The 22440-nt window shown below is 40.9% G+C and overlaps 2 protein-coding genes across 2 annotated transcripts in view; both read left to right on the plus strand.

Annotated features, from left to right (window-relative positions):
* CMSS1 (cms1 ribosomal small subunit homolog) overlaps positions 1–10370 on the plus strand; it is a 217956-nt gene extending 207586 nt beyond the window's left edge. Inside the window, exons 5-10 of the mRNA XM_057364167.1 lie at positions 1039–1098; positions 1779–1881; positions 3322–3382; positions 5222–5309; positions 7056–7144; positions 10135–10370. Coding sequence (XP_057220150.1) covers positions 1039–1098; positions 1779–1881; positions 3322–3382; positions 5222–5309; positions 7056–7144; positions 10135–10218 — 485 coding nt within the window. The 3' untranslated portion in view covers positions 10219–10370. The remainder of the gene's footprint in view (positions 1–1038; positions 1099–1778; positions 1882–3321; positions 3383–5221; positions 5310–7055; positions 7145–10134) is intronic.
* Positions 10371–10765: 395 nt separating this feature from the next.
* On the plus strand, positions 10766–20958 carry LOC130572457 (cell cycle control protein 50C-like). Its single transcript, XM_057364168.1, has 7 exons — positions 10766–11909; positions 12665–12775; positions 13924–14025; positions 15381–15471; positions 17330–17467; positions 18437–18646; positions 19393–20958. The coding sequence occupies exons 1-7, from the start codon at positions 11709–11711 to the stop codon at positions 19581–19583; spliced, it is 1044 nt and encodes a 347-aa protein (XP_057220151.1). The 5' UTR covers positions 10766–11708; the 3' UTR covers positions 19584–20958.
* The last annotated feature ends 1482 nt before the right edge of the window (positions 20959–22440 follow it).

Here is a 22440-nt window from a genome sequence, read left to right on the forward strand (position 1 = left end):
AGCTATAGCTGTACTCAAGGTAAGTGCACAGACAGGACCTCAGCCAGGCATTAGCTACAAACCAAGTTTGTCTCATTGTCTGTTCCAATGAAAGTCATGAATTGATGCTCTCAGCATTAACACAATTCACTGTGCATATGAACATGAATAACATCTTTGAAGAAACATTAGTTTAGTTAAAATCCATCAGCAAACATCCCTGGACACCCTGAAGGGGCTGTGCTTCATGCAAGATGGTGACCAGTATTTAAGGCTTTAAAGACAGAATTGTTAATGCTCTGCAGAGGGATATGGTTCCATCAGGCTAAGAGCCCTTTCAATTTTTCAGACCATCTAATTTTRATCACCTTTTAAGAACTTAGACCTTCTGTATAGACATGAGAAAGGATCTTCCAAAGAACCTGTTAGGATCTTCATTGCCATTATATGCAGTTTTCTGCCACAGTGTGCTTTAAAAAGGCTTCCTAGTTAACATAGTGACCAGGAGAAAGGAAGTCAGCAGGAAATGGAGAGAAAGACACTGAAATGCAGTGGAGGTGTTGCCATTAGTGTCGATATAGTTAGGTAGATTGGCACAATATGAAAGGCCAGAAAGTGAACAAACTTACTGACAAGTACATTATTGGTAGTGTTTTGTATTTACTCAGTATGAATTATTTGGGGGAGGTGCAAACGTATTTCATCATGGGTACATTAGAGGGACAGTCCAGCAGTGTAAGGCTTTTGGCTGATATGTGATTCATTGTGGCAAAGACATATGAAAACTTCTTTTAAAACATGTGAGCAACCTGTGCAGCCCTGTATTCAAGGTTTCAGGGTGGGAGAAAACAAAGGAATTGCAATTCAGAGATTGCACCTTCATTGACATAACCCATATAAAGTTTCTTCTGCATTAATCTTTTAGATATGGTAATCTATTGATGATCGATTTTATGATGTTGGGATTTCATCAATATAACTAGTGCTTATGCTGCAAATATATTCTCCCTTTGCTGTTAAAATACATCAACATATGTATTTTTTCCTTTATGTTTTCAGATGCCTGTTTTTTGCCAGCCAATGATCTGACCCACAGTTTTTCTTCATACCTGAAGGAAAGTGAGTTAAAATGTTGGTCYGGGTGAAATGAAAGCTGTATGAAAACATTATTAAGACAATATTATTGCATTTTTAATATGTAGCTTCAAATAGTGTTTATTACTAAATATTAATCATTTTAAGCTGTTTTAAATTCTGGTTTATGACAGGTTTTGTTTTTCTGTCCTTTTTTTACTCTATCACTTTTTTTTWAATCAAAATGTTCTAGGCTTTTTTTTTTAATTGCTGAGGATGATTTGTGAGTGATTTACTGTGTCTTCATAAGTAGGTGTATGTATTATTTTACAATAGAAGTTCTGCAGCTGTCTGCTGACATGAACCAAGAGAATTTTTATTCTCTTGTATATTTATATAGAACTTCTGTTTATTTTCAGTTGATTTTCTCTGATATAAATTGCCACATGTGGCAAATGAAGACAATGGGCTCATCACCTTAAAAACTGTTGATTATTAAGGCTTATCTACTTTGTTCAGTTATGTGAAATTTCTGTATTTTGTTTATTTTGGGCATTTCATTTTCCAGTTTCTCAGCCATGACTAAATGCAAAAGTGTTGCCAGAGTTCCAGACCTCATAGGAGTCAGCATGTGTGTTCTTGCTGCTGGCTACCATTCATCATGTACTCGAGTAATTTAAAATTGGGGCATGTAGTAAGTTCCCTGTGTGTGTTTTCTCTTGCAGTCTGTCCAAAGTGGGCAAAGCTCCGGAGGAACCACAAGGAGAAGAAGTCGTTGGTGATGCTGGTCCTGTGCAGTTCTGCCCTTCGCTCCTTGGAGCTCATCAAGTATGTCAATAGCAAACGCTGTGTTGAGGTTGGCAGTCGGTCAGGAGTTTTGTCTCGGAGCCACAGGCAAAAAGGCAAAACTGGGACACTGTCCTCTGCTAKCCAGCAAATTCACTGACTCAAACTGATGCAATATCCCTTCCTGCTTTAAACTCTGGGGCTGCGGGGTTTGGTTTTGGACTGAAGTAATGCTCCGTACTTGAGTTGCCTGGGGAGTGTTACTTTTGTTAAAACCCAAAAATAAAGTGTAACCARTGTGGGGAAAACATGGAACATGTTATGCTTGGGAACAGAGTAAGCCCATAAAGCGTTATGATCCACTTCTAGAAATCATGACTTTTGTGCACCAAAGGCAACAAGGACATGGCATTTCAGGGCCTCAAGTGTCAGTGTGTATGTCTGGCTTGAGTGTCTACAGGTCTGGGTCAGTGTTATGAGCTGGCTCAGGCTGGCAAAACTGCTGGGCAGAGATGACAATTGTCAGTGTGCCTTGTCCCCATTTTTTCTCCTTCTCTATCCCTTTTCCTTCTCATGACAAAAGTTTTGATGAGTTTGATGAATTAATCATGGTTGTCTTCTGTGTCTTGACCCCACTTCCTGTGATTATCTGTCAATACAAAATGGGATGGAGAGTTGGGAAGTTTGATTCCATGACACAGATAYTGGCATAGATAAGGCAGATAAGTGCCAGTAGTGCTTAGCTCCTGTGTGCAGAGATTGGCACCTGAGGCTCAGGTGGTTTAGATGTATATAAACCTTTAGTTTTGCAAATTAAAAATCTGGTGCACTGCAAGAAACATGCAAAGAAAGCAGTCTTAAATAACATTCAGAAAATACTGAATATGCTGTTTCCTGKTTGAGGAATACAGAACACAGAATTGTTACTCTGTTCCAGAATGAAGTCAGAAAAGCAAGTCATGGTTTTTAACAAATGAGTTTTGGTTAACTGGAGTTTGGGCAATCTYTGCAGTGAAGACTATGGCRGCCTAGKTTTTCCCAGCAGCCATGCTGCAGGAAGRTTGTRAAATGTAGATTGGTCCACACACAGATCTTTTCTTTTGTGCACACACACACAAATTCATTCATGCCTGTATCTCAGTAACTGAATTATTTTTTAGTTAGGATTTGGTGATTAATCAGTTTTGAACTAAGTTTGCTGGGAAAGCACAGRCCATAATATTAAATATTATCTGAAAAGCTGTCTAAACAATATTGCCCTCTACTGATACCTTCCATTGTRTCTGTCCAGTTGTTGATCACTGTTGGTAAGTAGCAAACAAGAAGGTACATAATGTTCAGAATACARGCAGGGTTCACTGGGGTACTGTGTGTYTCAAGYAYWTTRAGAAATGCCARTTAGTTTTTCTTTCCTCATGTGTGGTCTTAAGCCCAGCCCTGATTCTCACATTTCATTGTTCTTTTTTTTTTTTTTACTGCTAGGTCAATGACAGCCTTTAAAGGAGATTGCAGAGTCCTCAAGTTGTTTGCAAAGCACATAAAGGTAGGGAATTTTAACAAAGCAAGTAAACAGCTAAATAGTGTCATGCCATTTTCTCTTTAAATATTCTGGTTGTAGTGCCTTCCCCAGAGTGTTCATATGAAGCTCTTTCCATAGATAGTGCTTCCTTTGGTAACTCATTGCTGCGGTGTGAGGAATTCTGCTGGACACCATCTCCAGTAGCTCTGGTGCACCCTGTGTAGAATGCAGATGCTTGTGCACCTGCTGAGTTTTACTGTTCCACGTTGCCATGAAAGTGCTCATTCAAAAGCCAGAAGGCTCACACACACAGGGCTGTGGAAGCAAACTGTACCAGCACCCACTTGGATTCTGGCAATTGAAAGCCTGGATTCCCAGTTTCCACACTACTGTAGATTAAAGTTTCTCCTTTTGTTTCCTTTCTTGAGGAATTTTTCTTTCCCATTTTGTTGCTGAGATCCACTGATTGCTAGGTCATCCTTTTGATGGTTGGGGGATTGGGGAAAACAAAAGAACCTACGCCCCACCTGAAGGGTCTCCCTGGGCACTCCTCCTGCCTTGCAGGTTTTTTAATCCCCTCTTTGGAGAGAGGGAAGTTCTTGTGAGAGTTTTGGGCTCGGGGAGGGTGTGTGTGGGGCAGGGGGTGGCTTCACTTCCTGCCCTGCTTGGCTTGGGGGGACGGTGGACCTGCTGCTGCAGAACCCAGCGTCTCCAATCGTCAATCCCTGTTTGCTGCACGTGATCTTCTGCCCCAGTGCCTTGCTGGGGACCCCTGGAATTCCAGCTGCAGTGGTCAAATTCTGCTACATCCCGTCTACAGCTGCAGGATTCTGCTCGTCTTTTTATCCATCTAGCCTTTCTGAAGTTTCTTACTATCCAAAAAAGCACAGAGATCAGCACTTTCCCCTGTAAATTTATAAAAAAACTTTTCTCCATCCACCTCTGCCATTTTGTGTCCGCCATTGGCCACGTGGGAGATCTGATCCAGCCAAGAGCCCCGTGCCACAGCGCCCCCTGCAGGCTCGGAGGAATCATCGCACCCGCCCTGCGCGGCCGGGAGCCAACAGCGCCCCTGCCGGCTGGGACTGGAACTGCACCAAAGGGGAGGCTGTGTCTGTGTGTGAAGCTGTCATTGAGTTTGTGGCTGGGTTGATTGTTGCTATTGTTATTGTTACTTGTTTCACCTTGTTATACATATTAGTAAAAACTGTTATTCCCTTTTACCCATAAAGTAAAAACTTATTCCCTTTTACCCATATTCTTGCCTGAAAATCCGTAATTTTTAAACRTATAATAATTCAGAGAAAAAGAGAGTCATATCCACAACTCCAAAAAAAGTCCCTGCCTCTATTAGCAAGCACCTGTCTTTCAAAACYAAGACACACACCTGTTAAAAAGTACAAATTARGGGGCTGTTGGGAGTAATGAGTAGACACGTGGTCATTGATATCAATGCTGGCAAACTCACAAATSTCATTTACTTTATTTCACCTTTTTCCAGTATCTTCATCTTGAAAGGACATCAGAGTCAATTCAAGTTTTTCAGTTTTCCAGAGAATTTGTTTAAATACTGAAGGAATCTTACTGTTCTCACCTCCAAAAATAGTTGGTRCAGTARCAGATTTTCAAAGTTAAAAAAGATYGAACTTCTAGAGAAGTGTGATGCCCAGCTGGCTTGTTACATTTCTTAAACTTTCTTCCAGATATAATTGTCTGACAGTTTGAAAGACAAATATCATTTGTTACTTGATGGTGTTCTAGAAAGAAATATGATGAGGTCTTGAATTTATTTCCAACTCCTTGTGAAGAAATTTTAAAACAATTGTGGTTTTACTGTGTTTTTTCWTTTTCTCTTCAAATTAGATAAAGGAACAGATGAATATGTTGGAGAAAGGTGTGTTCCACATTGGTGTTGGGACTCCTGGGAGAGTAAAAGCCCTAGTAGAGCAAGGTAGGAGAACAAGGATGATTTATTCCCTAGGTATCTTATATTTGGTCTCATGAGAAGTGAAACTTCAACTGTGGTTTTTTTAGGTTGACACGTATATGTAGATTTGGGTACTAAAGTAAGGTTCTGTTTCTCCACTTGTGTTATGACAGTCAAAACAAGGTCAAGGTTCTACTACTTTGTTTTATGATYACTTTAAGCTGGCCTAAGTCAGTGTTAGCAGAGAAAGGCAGAGYAATACTTCCTCACACTCACCAGTCAGTGCTTGCTTACTCCCCCTTCCTGCTCCCTGTGCAAGCCCAAGAGTCTGTTTGAGCTGACCCCAATTAAAACAAAACCAGTGTGCACACAAAGTCAGGTAATGAGCAGGCAGAGGTGGGGGACTTCCTCTTTTGGCAGGGATACTGATTTATGCTGACTTGAAAGTGATTGCAAAACCACAGTGTGAGATGTAAAGCTCCAGGAAGCCAAACACTGCAAGTGGATCAAAAGGAAATAGTGGCAGAAGTCACTGTATCATATGGCACTCTGAGCTCAGTGTAAACTGTGAGGGGTGGATGAAAGATCTGCTTGCTGACTTGATCTTATTTCTCATTTGCTTATAACAAAATCAATTATTCTGTATAAATCTCCTTTTCTATTCCCAAATTTTCAGTACTTCTACTTACTCAGTAAACAGTATGTACACAACAAAAAAGAAACAGCAAAATTGTAAGGTGGTAAGGCAATTCGTTCCATTCCTCTTAGGCAAGACACTGTCTTGCTCTGACTGTGGATTGGGACTCTACTGCTCCTTCCAAAAGAGTACAGGAGTAATATAGTTTTGTTGCTTCCACCAAAATTAAATTATTAGTGCTTAGGACATCAGCACCTTGCCATGGTGGTGAGGCACTGGAGCAGGTTGCCCAGAGAAGTTGTGGATGCCCCATCCCTGAAGTGTAAAAGGCCAGGCTGGATGGAGCTTGGAGCAACCTGGTCTAGTGGGAGATGTCCTTGCCCATGGCAGGAAGTTTGGAAGCAGATAATCTTTAAGGTCTCTTCCAACCTAAACCATTCTGAGTCTCTGTTAGGTGTAGGCAGCTCGTGGACACAAGGGATGTAATTTTATCCCAAGCTCTAGTTCTTTTTATCAGTTTAGTGTTGCAGTGCCAGGTCACTTAGAGAARGGAGAGGAATCAAAACTGATTGAAAAAAATGGTGGGCATCATGGAGAGGACCAGGGAAAAATATGGGAACGGCTGAAAAGCAAGTTCAGGAAGGACCTATTTTTTCATCACCATTTCACCACCATTCATTCCATTGAAGGAATTCTTCAGCAGCAGCACTGACTTGACTCATATTCACATGGCACCCAGTCCTTTGAATTGCTGAACACTGTTCCTGTTAACATCAATGTTCGGGTTAGGGTCCTTGTAACTTCACAATGACATCAGCTGCAGAAATTCAACTCCTGTGGTTTCAYCAAGAGGAAGTTTGAGGAATTACTTGCTGGCAGGATGTTAAGCTCTTGACAAGTCTGGCAACAGTAGTTGTTCTCCTTTAGTGTTTATCTTCCAAAAAGGCATGGGATTATGTGGCTAAGGGAGTTTGCAGTGTCAGTGCATTAGTTTTCCAACCAGCAAATGTAGTATTTAGCATTCAGAGATTAGTTTCCTTGGAAACAGWCAGCCAAAGATGTAAAAGCCAAAAATCATTTTGATAAGCATATGTCATATTATCTTGGTAGTGAAATTTATGTTACCTTTTTAGATGCCCTGTGCTTGACCTCCACMAAATATATGATTCTGGATTGGAATTGGAGAGATCAGAAACTAAGGAGAATGATGGACATCCCTGAGGTATTGTATAAGCACTTGTATATATTATATTCTGTGTACTCATTACTTTTTTTTCTAGTTCTCAGCTCTTGGTCAATAAGGTCTTTCTGTAAAGCTGTCTTCAGTGGTTTGCAAACACAAAGAAGTCAATGTTGACTGATAAGTCTGTACACTGAGGTCTCAAAATTATCTCCTGGAAAAGAATTTTTCCTTTATTGTTGCAAGTCACGRCTGTGACTTCTGTGGTTGTGCTGTGAGTTTCCCCTGTTTATGCTCCATGGATGTTCTACCCTTCCCCAGGAGGTTTCCTCAGTAGGAAGAGTTAGTGCAGAGTCCTAGACYTCAACAAATTAAGAGAGAATGGGCATCACCAGCCATGTGAAATGGTTGGATTGGATTCCTCCRTTAGTGGTTGTTAGAAAGTTCCCAATTTCCTGCACAGTGTTTTCAGATTTTTTTTACATTTAGAGCAGGTCCATGTGCAGACTCACCAAAGAAAATTACTTTTTTGGCATACAGACATTAAGCTGTTTATCTAAGTATCTGAATATGCTGTATTTTACAGCCCCACATACACAAAATGAAAAAGATACATTGCAGAAATGAAGTAGCAAAAAAACCTGCATTTGGTTTTTTGAAGGCAAGGAGGCTCCCTCTTGTGGTAAATACATCAGACTTTCTTTGTATGGTGTTTGCACTTACCTGTAAGCTTTTCAAAGAACAGAAAACATGAAACCACAGACAGTACAGTATAAAATCAAAAAATGTGCTGATGGCAGTGAGATGGACTTTTCAAGTCATCTGAAGTCAATTTCCATACAGTAGACCACAAGTGATCCACCTCAAAAAAAAGAAGATTATATTGCTTTTTCCTTTTGGGCTATTGCAAACCTAAACTATACCTTTCTGTAGGCAGCATCATAGCAATTCTGTGTATCTGTCTAGGAATACAGGCCAAAAATTGTGAYTCCAAGTCTATTTTATTAAGGCAGAATCTTGAGGCTAACAGCATAAAAAGTTAAAGCTTAGTTCAAGTTAAATCCAGGTAAGTAAGAACATTACACCATCATATAATGTTARGATAAGCAATAGATATTTATGTGATTACAGAATAGTGAATATGTAGTTACAGAAAAGTCTTCAAACTACCCTTGACTCGGGTAACTCATCAGGAAGGAAAGGTTTTGACCTCTTGAGCTATGTTAGTGGAGTATCTTGCAGGTGTTTCTCCCACTGCAGACATCAGGTAGATTCCTCAAAGTTGGTGTAAGGAATGTCAACAAGGGAAGATACCCAAATAGTGTTTTGGTGATAAGACATCTTAACACCACATATAAACCCATGGGATGTTCTAGCAACTTGTGCACTTCAAATGTGGAACACAGTCTTAGTCAGCTTTTCCAATTGTATAAGAAATGTCAAATATATGCTATGAATAGTTGTAAGTTTTCTCAGGGAGGAAATACAGTACCAAAGACAATTTGGGGAACTGGCTGTTTGATGCACTAATTTCTTTCACCTGTGTTAGTTATGGAGGCAAAATCATATGCTTAAAATTAGAAACTCAGCATACTGGCCTATATTCAGTGCAAACCTCAGTTGTCAATGATTTCTTTGCATGTTTAAGGTGCAGCATTGCTAAATTTCATTGTATTTACACCAGAAAGCAGCTGGAAGCACATGTCCGTTCTATTTGCTGTTTTTATATCACCTGATGTTCAGTGGAGAATTATGAACAAAGTGTTATTTTCTGATAAATATATAAATTTCAAAACCCATGGATCTTCCCATGGGATTCTGTATCCCATCATGTCCCCACCATCAATGGTGTCCTGATCCACTGCTCTGTCAGCTGCCTCATTTGTTAATCCTGTTGGATTTTTTTAGTCTCTGTTTCTCTGTCTCCCACTTCATTCATCCCAAACAATGGAGAGAGAAGGAGACAATAAGAAAGCTCCCCAAAAAACACAGGAGGGATTAATGAGTTTATCAGATTGTCTTGGCACACGGGGGTTATAGTAAAACGTAAAGGTCTAAATAAAAATGGATTGTGTGCTTTCTGATCTGACCAAAGGACATGCTTCCTGCTTTAAAAGCTTTTTGTACAGAGGTTGATKGCAATACAGAGCTTTCTAAACTCCTCAAATTACTTGTTTGTACGATTCAAATGAAGTTTTCTTTTCAACAAAACCCAGTATTGTATTTCCTGCAAACAATATGCACACCAAGCATTCAGTAAATTTGAAAAYAGGGGAAGTTCAAGTTTCAGACTTCATGAAAATAAAAAGGTTTGTGAGGAATGGATTTGGGATAGAAAGACAACWGTTTTCACCTTCATGTAACACATCCAGTGTGGAATTGAGGCTAGTCAGGCTTTCTTGTATCATCTGTTCCTCTGCAAAGTGGAGGTATGGGAGAATATAACCCTGAGAGAAAACCTAATTAAGTTATTTGTGAGCAGTAAGAGGGAGCTATAAGGAAACTCTGGACTAACCATGATGATAAAGTACCTTTGTTCCCTCTGAAATACGTAGTCAATATTTACTCTGTAATACATTTATCTTCAGATAAGCCATAAGCTGCAGCCATGGTGTCATAAACCAAAGGACTTTGTTTGCAGCACAGGCAGACCTGACCTTCATGCTCACTTTCATTCTGGTGTCTCAGACACAGACAGAGCTGTTGCACTGCCCTTGATCTGCTTGATACCAGTTCTTACTCTGGGAAGTCCTGTAGAGATTTTGTAGCCCAGGATGGACCTTTTGCTGTGGCATGCTTTATCAACCCTTTGCCAATGCCAGCCTTTCTGTAGCCACCTTAAATGGGACTTCAGAGCTGCAGGGCAAGTSCTGGGTATTTTTAAAAATGGAGACATTCTAGAGGATCTTATATAGGAATCTCTTCTTTCCTATAAATTCTCTTCTGGTCCTATAGTAAGGTKCCTGAGTAAATAAATGATGGTACCGTTATCAGTAACTTTTTATGCTTTCTTTGATTTTTGTTTCCTTCAGATAAAGAAAGAAATGATTGACCTGCTGGAGAAGAGTATTATAAAGCTGTGCAGAGATGGATCTGTGAAGCTGGGACTCTTTTAATGAGTTTACCAACAAAGAAGTAATTTGAAACKGCATTTTACTATTATCCTGTCTGCAACTGAATTCTGACTTTTCAGAGGTCTCTCAGTACAGAATGCACATTGCAACTTTATTTGAATTTTCTTTTAATAAAAAAMCAGAAATTTTTCGTAGTTCTAGTATTATTTTTATTGCAGAAAAAATGTCATACTGAAATTAAGAGTTACATTGCATTCATGTGCCAGATTTACTACTATATGTCACTRGTAAGACTTTGAAGATGAGCAAAAATGGGTGTGAAAGTCTTTGCACAACACATTTTTCTGTTCCTTCCCTGTGCTGTTCCAAAGGAGACTTGTATTTCTTTCACAAGAGTGGTAATTTAGTTCTTGAAACCACAAGTGAGCAGGGATAGGGCTGGYRTTCTGGGAAAGCCTCGTAGTCAGGGGAAGCTTTTSTGGGCGAGATCTTTCCTTTTCRCACYGTTTGAGCCCGAGTGCAGCATTAGAGAAAAGYTTTCTTCRAGAGATTCTGCTTGTAAAATCTCTCYTTTTCTYCATCTTGCCAGCCTTGGGRTCTTWGAAAAAGTTGTGTGAATTTCATTAATATGTCAAAAAGGTATTTTTCASCTGTATGTTCCAGAGCTGGCCTGGTGCTATTTTCTGCTTTTGCATGATGAATTATCTGTCTGTTATATTGAGATTTTATTTTRTTTAAAATGTTGCACTTGTGCAAAAAGTGTTCTTATGTTTGTTCATTTAAATGAAGAGGAGGTGATCTTTGGGTGATTCTTTTGTCATTGTGGATAGTAGGGAATGGATGGATTTTTTTTCAGAGAACAGGATTAATAGAGGTGAGGAAATCATCAGTATCTTGGAAAGCCATTGATCCAAAATGACTGTTTTTAAAATGAGTTGTCCTTCTGTGGTGAAGAACACATAACCTTTTTGCAGCCTTTAATTGCATCTCAGTCAGTGGCATTGAATGTAATAGGTTAAGAAAATTGAATTGGTCTTCCAAAGCAATGTTTTCTCTCCAGTACTGTCTCAGCACCTGCAGTCCTCCCCAGTGGAATTCAATGCAATTGGAGTAAACTCCTTTCATTTTATGCTTGTTATCTGGGCAGCTGTGGAAGTGAAGGGAGAAGAAATAATTCATCTGAAATTACACAGATATTCCASTACAGCTGACAGTATCCCTGCAAAGGAATAAGACATAACAAATCCTACTGCGTTGTGAGGCAAGAAAAATATATCCAAGCTTTTCCAGGAGGAATGAACTGGACACCCTGATCAAAGTACACAATCATTTGATTGGTACAAGCTGATCATGGAGATCCAGGCACAAATACAGAAAACAAGGAAGAGAGAGATCTAGTTAATAAGTAATTCCTCACCATAATGCAGGTTTGAACAAACAATACAGTCTCCCAACAATAAAGATACAACAGTATCTCAGCTGAAACACTCTCAAGCACAAGGATATTATTCCTTTCTCTCACCAAGAAGAAAATGAAAAACAAGACAAGTGTTGCTACCCAAGAAGGAGACAGATGCCCAGACAACAGTGCATTCAAGCAGCAGAGGCTGCCAGCTTGGAAGCCCCAGCTCACCATTGCATCTGTACTCTCCAGCTTCTTTCTGACAGGGGCTTTCTGCCTCGCCGTGGGAGTCTGCCTTGTCCTGTCTGCAAACAGCGTCAGAGAAATCCAGGTTGGTTTGGGGTGTTCTTTGTATTCTTTAAGGAAAAAAATGAGGTATGGAGAGAAAAAGCTTTGAGGTTTTGCTTCTGAATAAAAATTATAGCAATGGCTTACAGCTGGTATTCCTGTGAAAATCCTCAGGGGGGGTCATCAATAGAATCAGAGCACTAGGTAGTAATACCTGAAATATGGGTGATAATTATTGCCACTGGCTGGTAATATCAATTGCTGTCATTATTTTCTGRGGTTTTGAAGGGAAAAGCAAATCCATCTGAGAGTGTTTGGCACTGGAAGAACATACATGTTTTCTGGGGCAAAATCTCGAAATACAGGGAACCCTGATGTTTAAATCTCTCCTGCTGACCAGGTTATTCAGAGCTGTGGTGTTGTGAATAGATGCTGTTCAGCAGGGTGGGCCATGATGCCTGTGGGGGTTTGTCAGGCATTTCTTGGTCTGCCAGTCCAAGGTGCAGGAGTGTYCTTCACTCAGCACTCGTTTGCCGAGGAGCAGATGTGGAAGTTCTGCAACAGCCATAAAAAGGCTCATCAAAACAGCTTTAAATGGGATAAATTGTGTGGTTGTTGATTGAGGCCAAGTCCTGAGTCTGCCTCTTCATTTTTAACAATGTTTTTGGCAGTCCAGAGTCACTTAGAAGAGAACTGCTCTGAGAAGGCTTGGACCTAAGAAACTAATCTTTTTTTCTATGAGTATGTCCTTTATTACAATATATTTACCATATCACAATATATTCACTTCTTTGACAGATAGATTATTCAGATAAATGCTCAGATTGTTCAAAGCTCCGTGAAAATTCCTCTAATTGGAATAAGGAATGCCACTGTTCCATTAATTTCACGCTAAAGGAAGATATATTGGTAAGTGGGCCCAAGAAACCAACTCAAGTTGCTGAGTACTACCTGTTCCTTATATCCCTGTATGATCAAAGACACTAATTCTGTTCTGTAGATCTCCTGACTGAATTTGCTTTGTACTTTTTCAAAACATGTAATGCTCAAAATTTTACMCTTTTGCCTTTGCTGTTCATTTTGGTATTTATAACCAAGACCAGGCTACCTCTGTCCTTGGCTGGGAGATTTCCAAAGAGAAGAAGGGGTGAAGGAAATGGGGTGTGATTGTGGAGGTGACTTCTCTCTGTTTCTCTGAGTCAGTGGCAAACCCTTGCCCTTGGCTGGGGTTGGTTGTTGCTGGCCCTGCTAAGCTCTCAAGTGAGAAGGAAATCTAAAGTTCTGACCACTTCACATGAGCAAACCCCTGCAGTCATTTTTACAAGGGTTGTGCTGCTAATCCCCAAGGTCCTTGAAATAACACAAGCCTAGCAGTGTGATTCTGAAGTTTCCTTTGGAAAAAGTATCCTTTAKTTCCTGTCCTAAACTACCAGGTCATGTTGTTGAGACTGTTTAAATGCTTCATGTTCTGCCAAAGAGATCTTATGCTTAGTACTGAACTAAATGATCCCTTAAAATTACAGTGCAATTTAAAGTCACTTTAGAATTCTTCGGTATTGAGGGAGGCTGTTAAAATACTTCACAATTCTTCAGATTACAGTGATGTTTGAGATGAGAAGTTAATTTAACTGAGTAATGGCTTTTTTATAGTTTCATAATTATCTTTCAGGCTTGATTTGCCTGCCTAGAATTCTCCTTTTAATGTGAAGGTTTTCGTTCACCTTCTTTTATGGAAAAATGAGTGTCTGTCTACAAAATGATTCACAGTCATTGCAAGTTCATGGCTATGCCATCTTGAGTAAAATAATTATCAGGCATTTTTATTTTAGGTTTGGTTTGGTAATTTAAATTATGTTTAATTTTGTGCCAAAACATAAAAACTTACAGTTAGGGTAAAGATTAGATTCTAGCCCATSTCTGCTGAATTGCTTAGGGTGTAGTTACCGAAATTTTAATATGGGTTGGGTACTCTCTTCCCCTCTTTATTAGCAAGTTATAGGATTTCTCATTGCCTTCATGGACTCTCCTTATTGAAGGGATTTATCCTCAAATTCTAGGGTGATGTTTTTATGTACTATGGTCTGCAAAACTTCTATCAAAACCACCGTCGATACATGATGTCGAGAAGTGACGCACAACTGTTGGGCCGAAATGTAAATGTAAGTTTTCTTTTTATGTTGTGAGATCAGCAGCATTTCCAGCAGGTGTGCCTTTGGCCATATGGAGAGCTAATGAGGCAGAACCATAAGTGTGTTTAGGTGGCTCTAGGGAATAATAAAGTACAGATTTTCAGTGTTTGATCTTGGCTTTTATGCTTGTTAGGGCCATTATGTCTAATACGTTAATAAGAGAGGGAGGTTGAGGAGGATAAATAAAGATGTCAGTCCAGTGTTGCAGTTTTCAAACCTGCACCTTGTACTGCTGATGAAAAATACATTGTCTTTTTCAGATAAATATACAGAAAGCTTCTCCTTCTTTTCAGCCTTCTTAGCCAGAAGGTCTTAAAGCTTTGCTTTTATTATAGGGCTAGGGAATTAAGTTATTCTAAGTCTTTCRTTTTACCATCTGGCCTTGGAAGGGGACAGGGAGCAGGAAAAGTTTTCTGAAATAAGTGATCATGTAGCATTCTAAGTATGCAATTTAGAGGAGTTAGACAGCACCACCTGCAGCAGACCTGCATTAGGAAATTGGAGAACGCAATCATGGCACTCAGGTTTTTTTTACTTACAAATCTAAAGCATATTTTCTTTGGCTTTAACGTAGCATTTCTTAACRTACACATGGTCCACATGTCCGTGCAGTACATATGATGGTGGTACCATAATAATCTGTTGTTTCTCTCAAATGCTTCTTACAACTCTCCAGACATGTTCCTCATTTCTATAAAATGCAACTCTCCAGGTGTCCTGTCAGCTTGTTTGTTTGCATCCAGATGCAGCTGCCTTTGTCTTTTGTGCCAATCAGAAACACAGGAGTTACTTGAAAATATTTCTGTGTTTAAACCTGAAGATTTACAGTTTCTTATAAACTGGGATAGGAAAGATGTGATAAAGTTGAGGTGGACTTCTGCTTTTCATTCTGTRTCTTCATACATCAAGATATGCCCAGGTTAAACTGCAGTAATGTGGCCAACTACATCTGCTGTTCTCCAGCACTAATGCAACCCAGGTCAGGATTAAAAAGAAGGAAAAATAAGCTGTTCTAGGGTAAGGCAAGGCTTCACTGGGACATTTTCAGTTGTAGCCGTTGTACAATAGAAGATCCCCAAACCTGTTTGGGTAGTCTGGAGCTTGCAAGTCAGCAGCAGAATTTGGTGAAGACCTTAAGTTTCTGTACCTAGATCTGGAAGGTGTTCCTGAACTGCAGATCCTTTCATTTGGATGTCTCCTTAATGGGACCAAAAGATACTGGAGATTTAACTRTTCAGTGGCTTTTCAGAAGAAGGTGTGGGAGGACATCAGCAGGTTAAAACCAAATCCCAGGTGTGTTCCTGATTGTGTGAGCTTGAAYGCAGATCCAGAGGAGCTACTGTGCACCCTTCAGCACCTACAGGAACGGGACCCCGATGGCGCCGTGTGGGGCCATTGCCAACAGCATCTTCAATGGTACGTRGGCACCTTCCTCATCCTCTTCACTGCCTCCCTCTTCAAACCATTCCCTTCCCTCCAGGGACTCCTGCTATTGCAAGGTCTCTTTTTTCTCACACAAAAGGTTTTGTTTGGTGGTGCTGCACTGGTGAGTGCGAGTCTCTGCTTTCTACTGTTTGGTAACTTGGCCCTTGTTTGGAAACTGAGAGAGATTKTTCATTTTCTAATGCCCTCTTCCTYSTGAGTGCACAGCAGGAGTGAGGAATTTAATCCCTCTTGAAATATGGAACAAGGATACAACAGATTTAGTGTACTTCCATGCTAAAAGTACATTCTTGTACAGTGATGGGTGAGCCCAAATTCTACCTTCCCACAGTCATGTGCCTAGAAGGAAGGATTCTCCATCCTCTCCATTCTCCATCCTCTCCCATTGGTTTGGGCTTTGGATCACCATGGTTTGGATTTTGTTCTTAGAATGCTGGAAGCAYACATAGTCTTGATTTGATCCCAGCTCTGATGTTCTTTGCAGTAACCTGGTGGGCATAGTCTGCTTATCAGTACACTCAGGAGATTTCAGAATATATTTTTTTTTTAAAGAAAAGCAACAAAATACCCTGTACTGACTTTCCTCCACTACCCCATCTTTCCAATTTCTGCCGCTCCCCGCTCCCACCCTTTTTTTAACCTATTCCATGCCGCAGATTTTGCAGGGCAGCAGCTATTTCCAAGCAGTTGAGCCACGCACTCCAGGGGACTTGTGAAGGCCAGCTGCATTCAGTAACTTCTAGATCCCTTTGGTTTTCTGTGCACCCATCAGCTGCTCTGGAAGGGTGATTTTACTGCTTTGGGTCAGACCTAGGCCAGCAGAGCCCAGCTCTGTTCAGCCCATGATGCTCTGGAGCCTGGGAGGGAGAATCAACACAAGCAACTAAGCAGGCAGAGCTCAGAGCATTGCAACACCTGTTGTGATGACAGTGACAATAGTGACAAATAGCTGGGGATGTGGTGAGCCACAGGATGATCACTTCCTCAGAAGAATGTGTCTGAGCTTTAAGGAGCTGTGTGAACACAGGTTTTGTAGCAGGAGGGGGAAAAAGGAAGTTTTCATTGATGCTCATGCAGCTGAGTTGTGCTTTCCATGTCACCTAAAAGGCAACCCCTCCCCATCTTTATCATCTGTATCCCTGCCCTTCATCCCATTGGCTGTCAAGGGCTTTACAGAGACACAAATGTGATGTTATGATGTTAAACCTTATGTTAAACTAATCTATGTAGGAAAATAGAATGGATAAAAACAAGTGCTCTGCACCTGCTGAACCTGGATGGCATGGTTAAGCACAATTTTAACTAAATGTTTTTAAATTAAAGAAAGTGTTTGTGTCTAAGTTGGTAAGCAAGCTCTCATTGGCATAAAACGAAAGCAAAATTTTCTCCAAAGGACTGGARTCCCTTGACTGTGCTCTTACCTCTATCCCAGTCCTTGAAAACGCATCATATATAGCAAAGATTTAGGACAACTGTCAAATTCTAGGGAAARCTAACTAGGACAGTAACTTCTGTAACTAGCTGGAGAGCTCAAAAAGTGATTTGCAGAGAAGTTACTCTGACAGGAGTTGAAGGGCATGAGGAACGTGCACAACATACACATGGATTGGTAGGAATTGCTGAATCTTTCAAACTTCGGAAGTCCTCACTCTCTGGTGCCTTAATGCTTCTTGTGAAATGTGCAGTGCTCCATACACATGATGCAACCTCTCCCAGGACATTCCAGTTTTATATCTATTCAAAGATGCTTCAATGTGACTTTTTTTTGTTGGTCATGCTGGCAATTAGACTGTCTTTTACTCACAGATGGTGCTTATTGTATTCCCTGCAGACACTATTGATCTTTTTTACAACCGTAATTCATCTGTGATTCAAGTGCCACTGCTGAAGACTGGAAACAGTTGGTGGACAGATAAAAATGTGAAATTTCGCAATCCTAAATCACACAATCTCTCTTCTGCATTTGCAGGTAAGACTGGTTCTGCTGGTGTTCCTTATTTTTCAATGGCTTCCCTATCTCCCCCTTCTTGTGTCTCCCACTCTGAGGAAAATCTCCTTTGGGATCAATACCTCCCAAAGCAGGTTGAAGAAGCGACTTTAGAGGGTGACTGAGAGCAAAAGACATATTTAGCTAAAATATCACCTTTTTACTTTTTTAATCAGTGACCACAGAAATTAGGAGAAAATGGTTTTGGAAGACTGAAATTAGCCCACATCAACACTCTTCTTCATAGTTTCTTGTAATGCTTAATCTGCCCAGAGAAATCAAGGATGCAGTTGCTTTTTTTTTTTTCCTGTTGAAATTCATCTGTGAAAAAGAATTGCATGTCCCATCTTTCCTTCAKGCCTTTGCAGATTCTTGGGCAGTTGTGAGACACATGAGGCTGCCTTTGTTCTTTCAGGCCTGTTTCCAAGGGCTGTGTCCTTGTTATGGTCCTGTGTCCTTCATCTCTATTGAAGGGGGACTAAAAGCTGCCTGTTCTGGATCAGGGCACTGCCATGCTGGTGCAATATGTAAGAGTTAATTATCTGAGTAGTTTTCATGGGGCAGATTCATTAGACTGCAAAAAGGTGCCTTTCTGGTTGTACAGGAATAAGTTAATGTATAAAAATGAAGGCAAGATCCTCATAGAGACCATTGCTTGCTGAAGAGGCAAGAATCCAGAATGAACAGTATTTTCACTTGTGTAAGTCACTTGGTTTTTCCTGTGCTGGAAGGTTCTGATGTGTAGCAGCCCCTGGGTGTTGTTAAACTGTTGATTTATGTTTGAGGTGAGTGGATGTGCTTGGAGATGCTGTTATCTGGCATACAGAATTTTGAACAGTGCCTTATGTCTCTTCCATATCTCGTATTCTGTGTTGGTTGTGTGAGGCCCAGAATTTCAGCAAGCACTGTTTTTAGTGACAGCATTTTGCTGCTTTGTCCCTTTGTCACCAGGGACAGCACACCCTCCTTACTGGCAGAAGCCAGTGTATCTGCTGGATGAGGAAGATGAGAGGAACAATGGTTATGTGAACGATGACTTCATTGTCTGGATGCGAGTGTCGGCCTTCGCCACGTTCCGCAATCTCTACCGTCGCCTCAGGCGGACGCGGCACTTTGCAGACGGGCTGCCAGCCGGGAATTACACCTTCCGCATTTCTTACAGTATCCTTCAGATTCCCTGAGGCTGTCAGAGTTACAGTGAGGTGGGAGTGAGGGGGATTTGTGTGGTCAGCTGGCAGAGAAACCATRTGGAGCACCCCTGTGTCAGCAGAGCCCTCTGATGGATTTGGGCCATGGCCGGATTGATGGGAGATTTTGTGCCCCCTCACACTCAGCAGGGGCAAAAGGCACTCCTTTTGTCAGCAGGAGTKATGTCAACACAACCATGAATTTCCCTTCTTCCTCAGCTGATAGAGCAGTGCTTCTAAGTGTTGTGTCACGGTTCTATTCTGAAAGCTTCCATGGGAGRGATGAAAGGTAAACTTGTGTAACATTGTGGGTACAGCGTATTAGGTAGAGGTGAGCACTTATCCTCACAGAGACTSTGTGGAGAATCATGATAAACTTCCCAAAAGGCCGATTTTCGACGGAGCTTTCATAGCAAATTAATGCAGTAGCAGTTGTATAAATTTTGAATGTGAGATTTACAACGTTTAAAAGAAKGAAATGTTTCCCTGTGCACACAGAGACTGTATCTAAAATAAGTGGATTTCTCACCACCAGCTGCTACTGGGGTTTTGGATCCAGAATAACAGAGACTTCACTAATCAGTTAARGGAGTTTTGGCAGCAAATGCAGACCTACAAACTTTATGCCTTGGAAAGCTTTTTGAGCATGTAACCACTATTTCCTCTTCTCCTGGAAATAATGTGCACTTTGTTAGTGAAATCTTAACATCCTTTCCTCAGATTTCCCTGTTACCAGATTCAAGGGGAGGAAGCASGTGATCCTTTCAACCGTGGTGTGGAGCGGTGGGAGCAACCCATTTCTGGGAATTGCCTACGTGGTTTCTGGTGCAGCAGCAACCCTGACAGGTTTTGTCATAACTGGTATCCACTTGAAGCTCAGGAAAAAGAAAACATATTTTCAGAAGCAATAAGGATCACCTGACTCTCTGAACAAAGACAAAAGTRTGCAGTGAACAAAGAAGGTGCAGCACAGACCTTTCACTGTTTCCCCTGAGCTCTGGAATATTTTCTGTATCAGGTTGGGTGAATGTAAGCAAACTGAGGGGCAGGGCCATTCCATCATCTGAAACCAAACATATTGCCATTCTTATTAATGTACGTGTGAACCTAAATTTGTTTCCTGGGAAACTTGTAGTGAGATGAGCTTCAAACAGCAGATAGCACAGCAGGTTAGAACTGCAGTGGCAAAGAAATTACATGGTGAGATCCTGACTCCAATGAGTCAGGATCCGTATTAATTTCTTTCTTGGCCCATTTTTAAGACAACATTTCTCTTAAATGGAGCTTTGGATGGTAAAAGTGAGGTCTTGATCCAACAAAAAGCTTGAGCAGGTAGAACTGATTRCTAAAATCTGCTCATGGGCTACAGGTATGTGCTGAATGGTTTGGCTTGGGTTTTATATACCTTTTTCAGCTATGCTGAAAAAGCAGCCAATTTACATCAGTGTATTCACTCCAGTTTGATACCTGATTTGTGATTTAATACAGGGCATTCATTAAGAGTTTGGAGCGTGTTTAGATCACATTTATTGGTTATATCTAGATACTGAGAGCTGGAGAGCATCCAGTCACAGATTTACATTTTTTTAGGTTACTAGTCAATAGAAATCTTCAATTAAAAGCTCCTTTAATGCAAAATATTTCAGCAGAAACAGCTACCTAATATAACTATTAGGTCACAATTGCACTCCTACCTACTCCACCCTTCCATGTGAAAGTTCACAAATTCTTACATGACACAGAATGAAGACTTACTGTCAATAGAAAACAAAGCACCAGAAAATCTGCCAACTAAATTTTGAGAAAGCAAACACTGCAGCTCATGAATAGGTTCATCAACTTTCATATTTCAYGTTCAAAATTTTACACACTTATGAGTTTGTGTTAGGTCTCACAAAATGAAGGAACAGCACTGAAGAATTTAGGTCAAGCATACCATGGTAGATCCGAATTTTTTTAATCAATTTTTCTGTTTCAAAACTGCAAGTGGAATAAAACACTTYAATTCCTTTTGTAAGTATTTTGTGTGCCTTGAGTCTCTCTCTCTCCTAAAAAACCCTCTCACTAGAACAAGAAAGGWATCACAGAGTGGAGCAGAAGGGGCTGTGTCACAGGGAGGCACCCCCATCTCCTGGGGCTCTGGTGGCCTTTGGCAATGGCCTCTGGTGAAGGTGTTTACAGCCACAGAAGATGCAGGTTCCCTGGAGCTCTGATTCCTGTCTGAGCCCTGAGCAGCAGAGGGGGAGCTGCTCTGGTTCCCAGCCCAGCCTGGGGGACAGGGAAAATTCCACAGATGCTTTGTGCTGGCCTGGGAAAGGCACCAGTCCCCTCTGCTCTTCCTTCTCAGGAAGTCACCTCCATCCTGAAGCTGCAGAAACAGGATTTCTCCTGGATTTCAGATCTGTCAGGAGCTGTGGAACAGCCCTACCACTCCCTGGGCTGGACAAGCCAGAGCTTGAAGCTGTGCATTCACCAATGCCAAAGCTCATTAGCCTGAATCACTTTGAGCAGTGAGAAATGCCTCTAAACTTTTTTAATCCCTTAGAAAATGTAATCCTGTGCAGCTCTCTGGAAAGCCCTGACAGGATTTGCTCACAAAGCTGAATTTATGATTTCTGGCTCCTAACAGACCACAGGAGAGTTTTTATTTTTCTATATATATATATATATTTTAATTTTCTGAGAAACTGACTTCTAAGAAGTGATAGGTGTGGTTAAGTCATGATGCAATCGTCACTGATTTTATTTCTTCATGAAGTATCTGGTAAAAAAGTTCGTAAAAGGAGACTGAATAATGACATGTGTATTTCAGTGAGTCAGTGTCTACCAGGAAAAAAAAGTTATCTAAGAAACACAGCCTAGCAAGCAGTGTTTGTCCATCATCTCCCAGAGGTTTGTGCAAGAACCTCTTCTCTTGAAATGCAGATTKTCTTCAAACCCTTCAACAGGGAAAAAAATGCCTTCAAACAAGTCTTTCTGTTTTTCCACAAGTAAGTCTTCATTCATAAACCCAAAATCTCATTTTTCATCTTACCACAGCTTTAAACATGCGACATCTTTCTGGTACCCTCTGAACAATGTCCTTGGAAGCTGCTGCTTCAGCTCCAGCCATTTCTCTTGTCAGCTCTGCAGTGTCTGTCTTGTTCAGGATGCTGCTGCCCAGACTAGAGCAATGGGAATGGCAGCTTTGATTAATTACTCCCAGCAGAYGGAATCTGCCCTGCTCAAAAGGGTGGAAAAAAGTGTTAGCAACCCCTTTACTCTGCCTTTTCTGTCAGCACTGCAGCCCCCTGTGCCAGAGCTTKCATAATTGTACCTGGTCAAGAAAGCTTTGCAGATGTGTTCCTCAGTGCCCACACTGTGAATACTCCTCTTTCTATAGGAAATGTTGGTTGAATTCTTTTATGCTGCTGCTGCTGCTGCCTTATTCCCTGTAGTGCTGGGGCTGGATCAGAAGTGAAACAGAACTGCTGAAGGACTGACCTGACCTAACAAAGATGGTAAAAGCCATCATTAACTGCTCCTCATGGTTGTGCCATGTCCCAGGGGATTGTCCCCATTTGGCAGCTGCTGATAGCAGCAGGAGGCACCAGTCCAGGCAAGTATCCAGTGGGATTTTGAATTCATTTATTCTGCTATTAGGAGATCTTTAGGTCAGTTGGATCAGGGAAAGCYGCACTGAGGTTTGGAGGGCAGAGGTTTGAAGCAATCAGAGATGCTGAACTTTTACTTTTGCAATTGAGGAACAAATTGCTTTCAGAATAACTG

The sequence above is a fragment of the Malurus melanocephalus genome, unplaced genomic scaffold (genome assembly GCF_030028575.1).
Source record: "Malurus melanocephalus ecotype Western Australia unplaced genomic scaffold, MMel_1.1 scaffold_36, whole genome shotgun sequence".
Taxonomy (NCBI): domain Eukaryota; kingdom Metazoa; phylum Chordata; class Aves; order Passeriformes; family Maluridae; genus Malurus; species Malurus melanocephalus.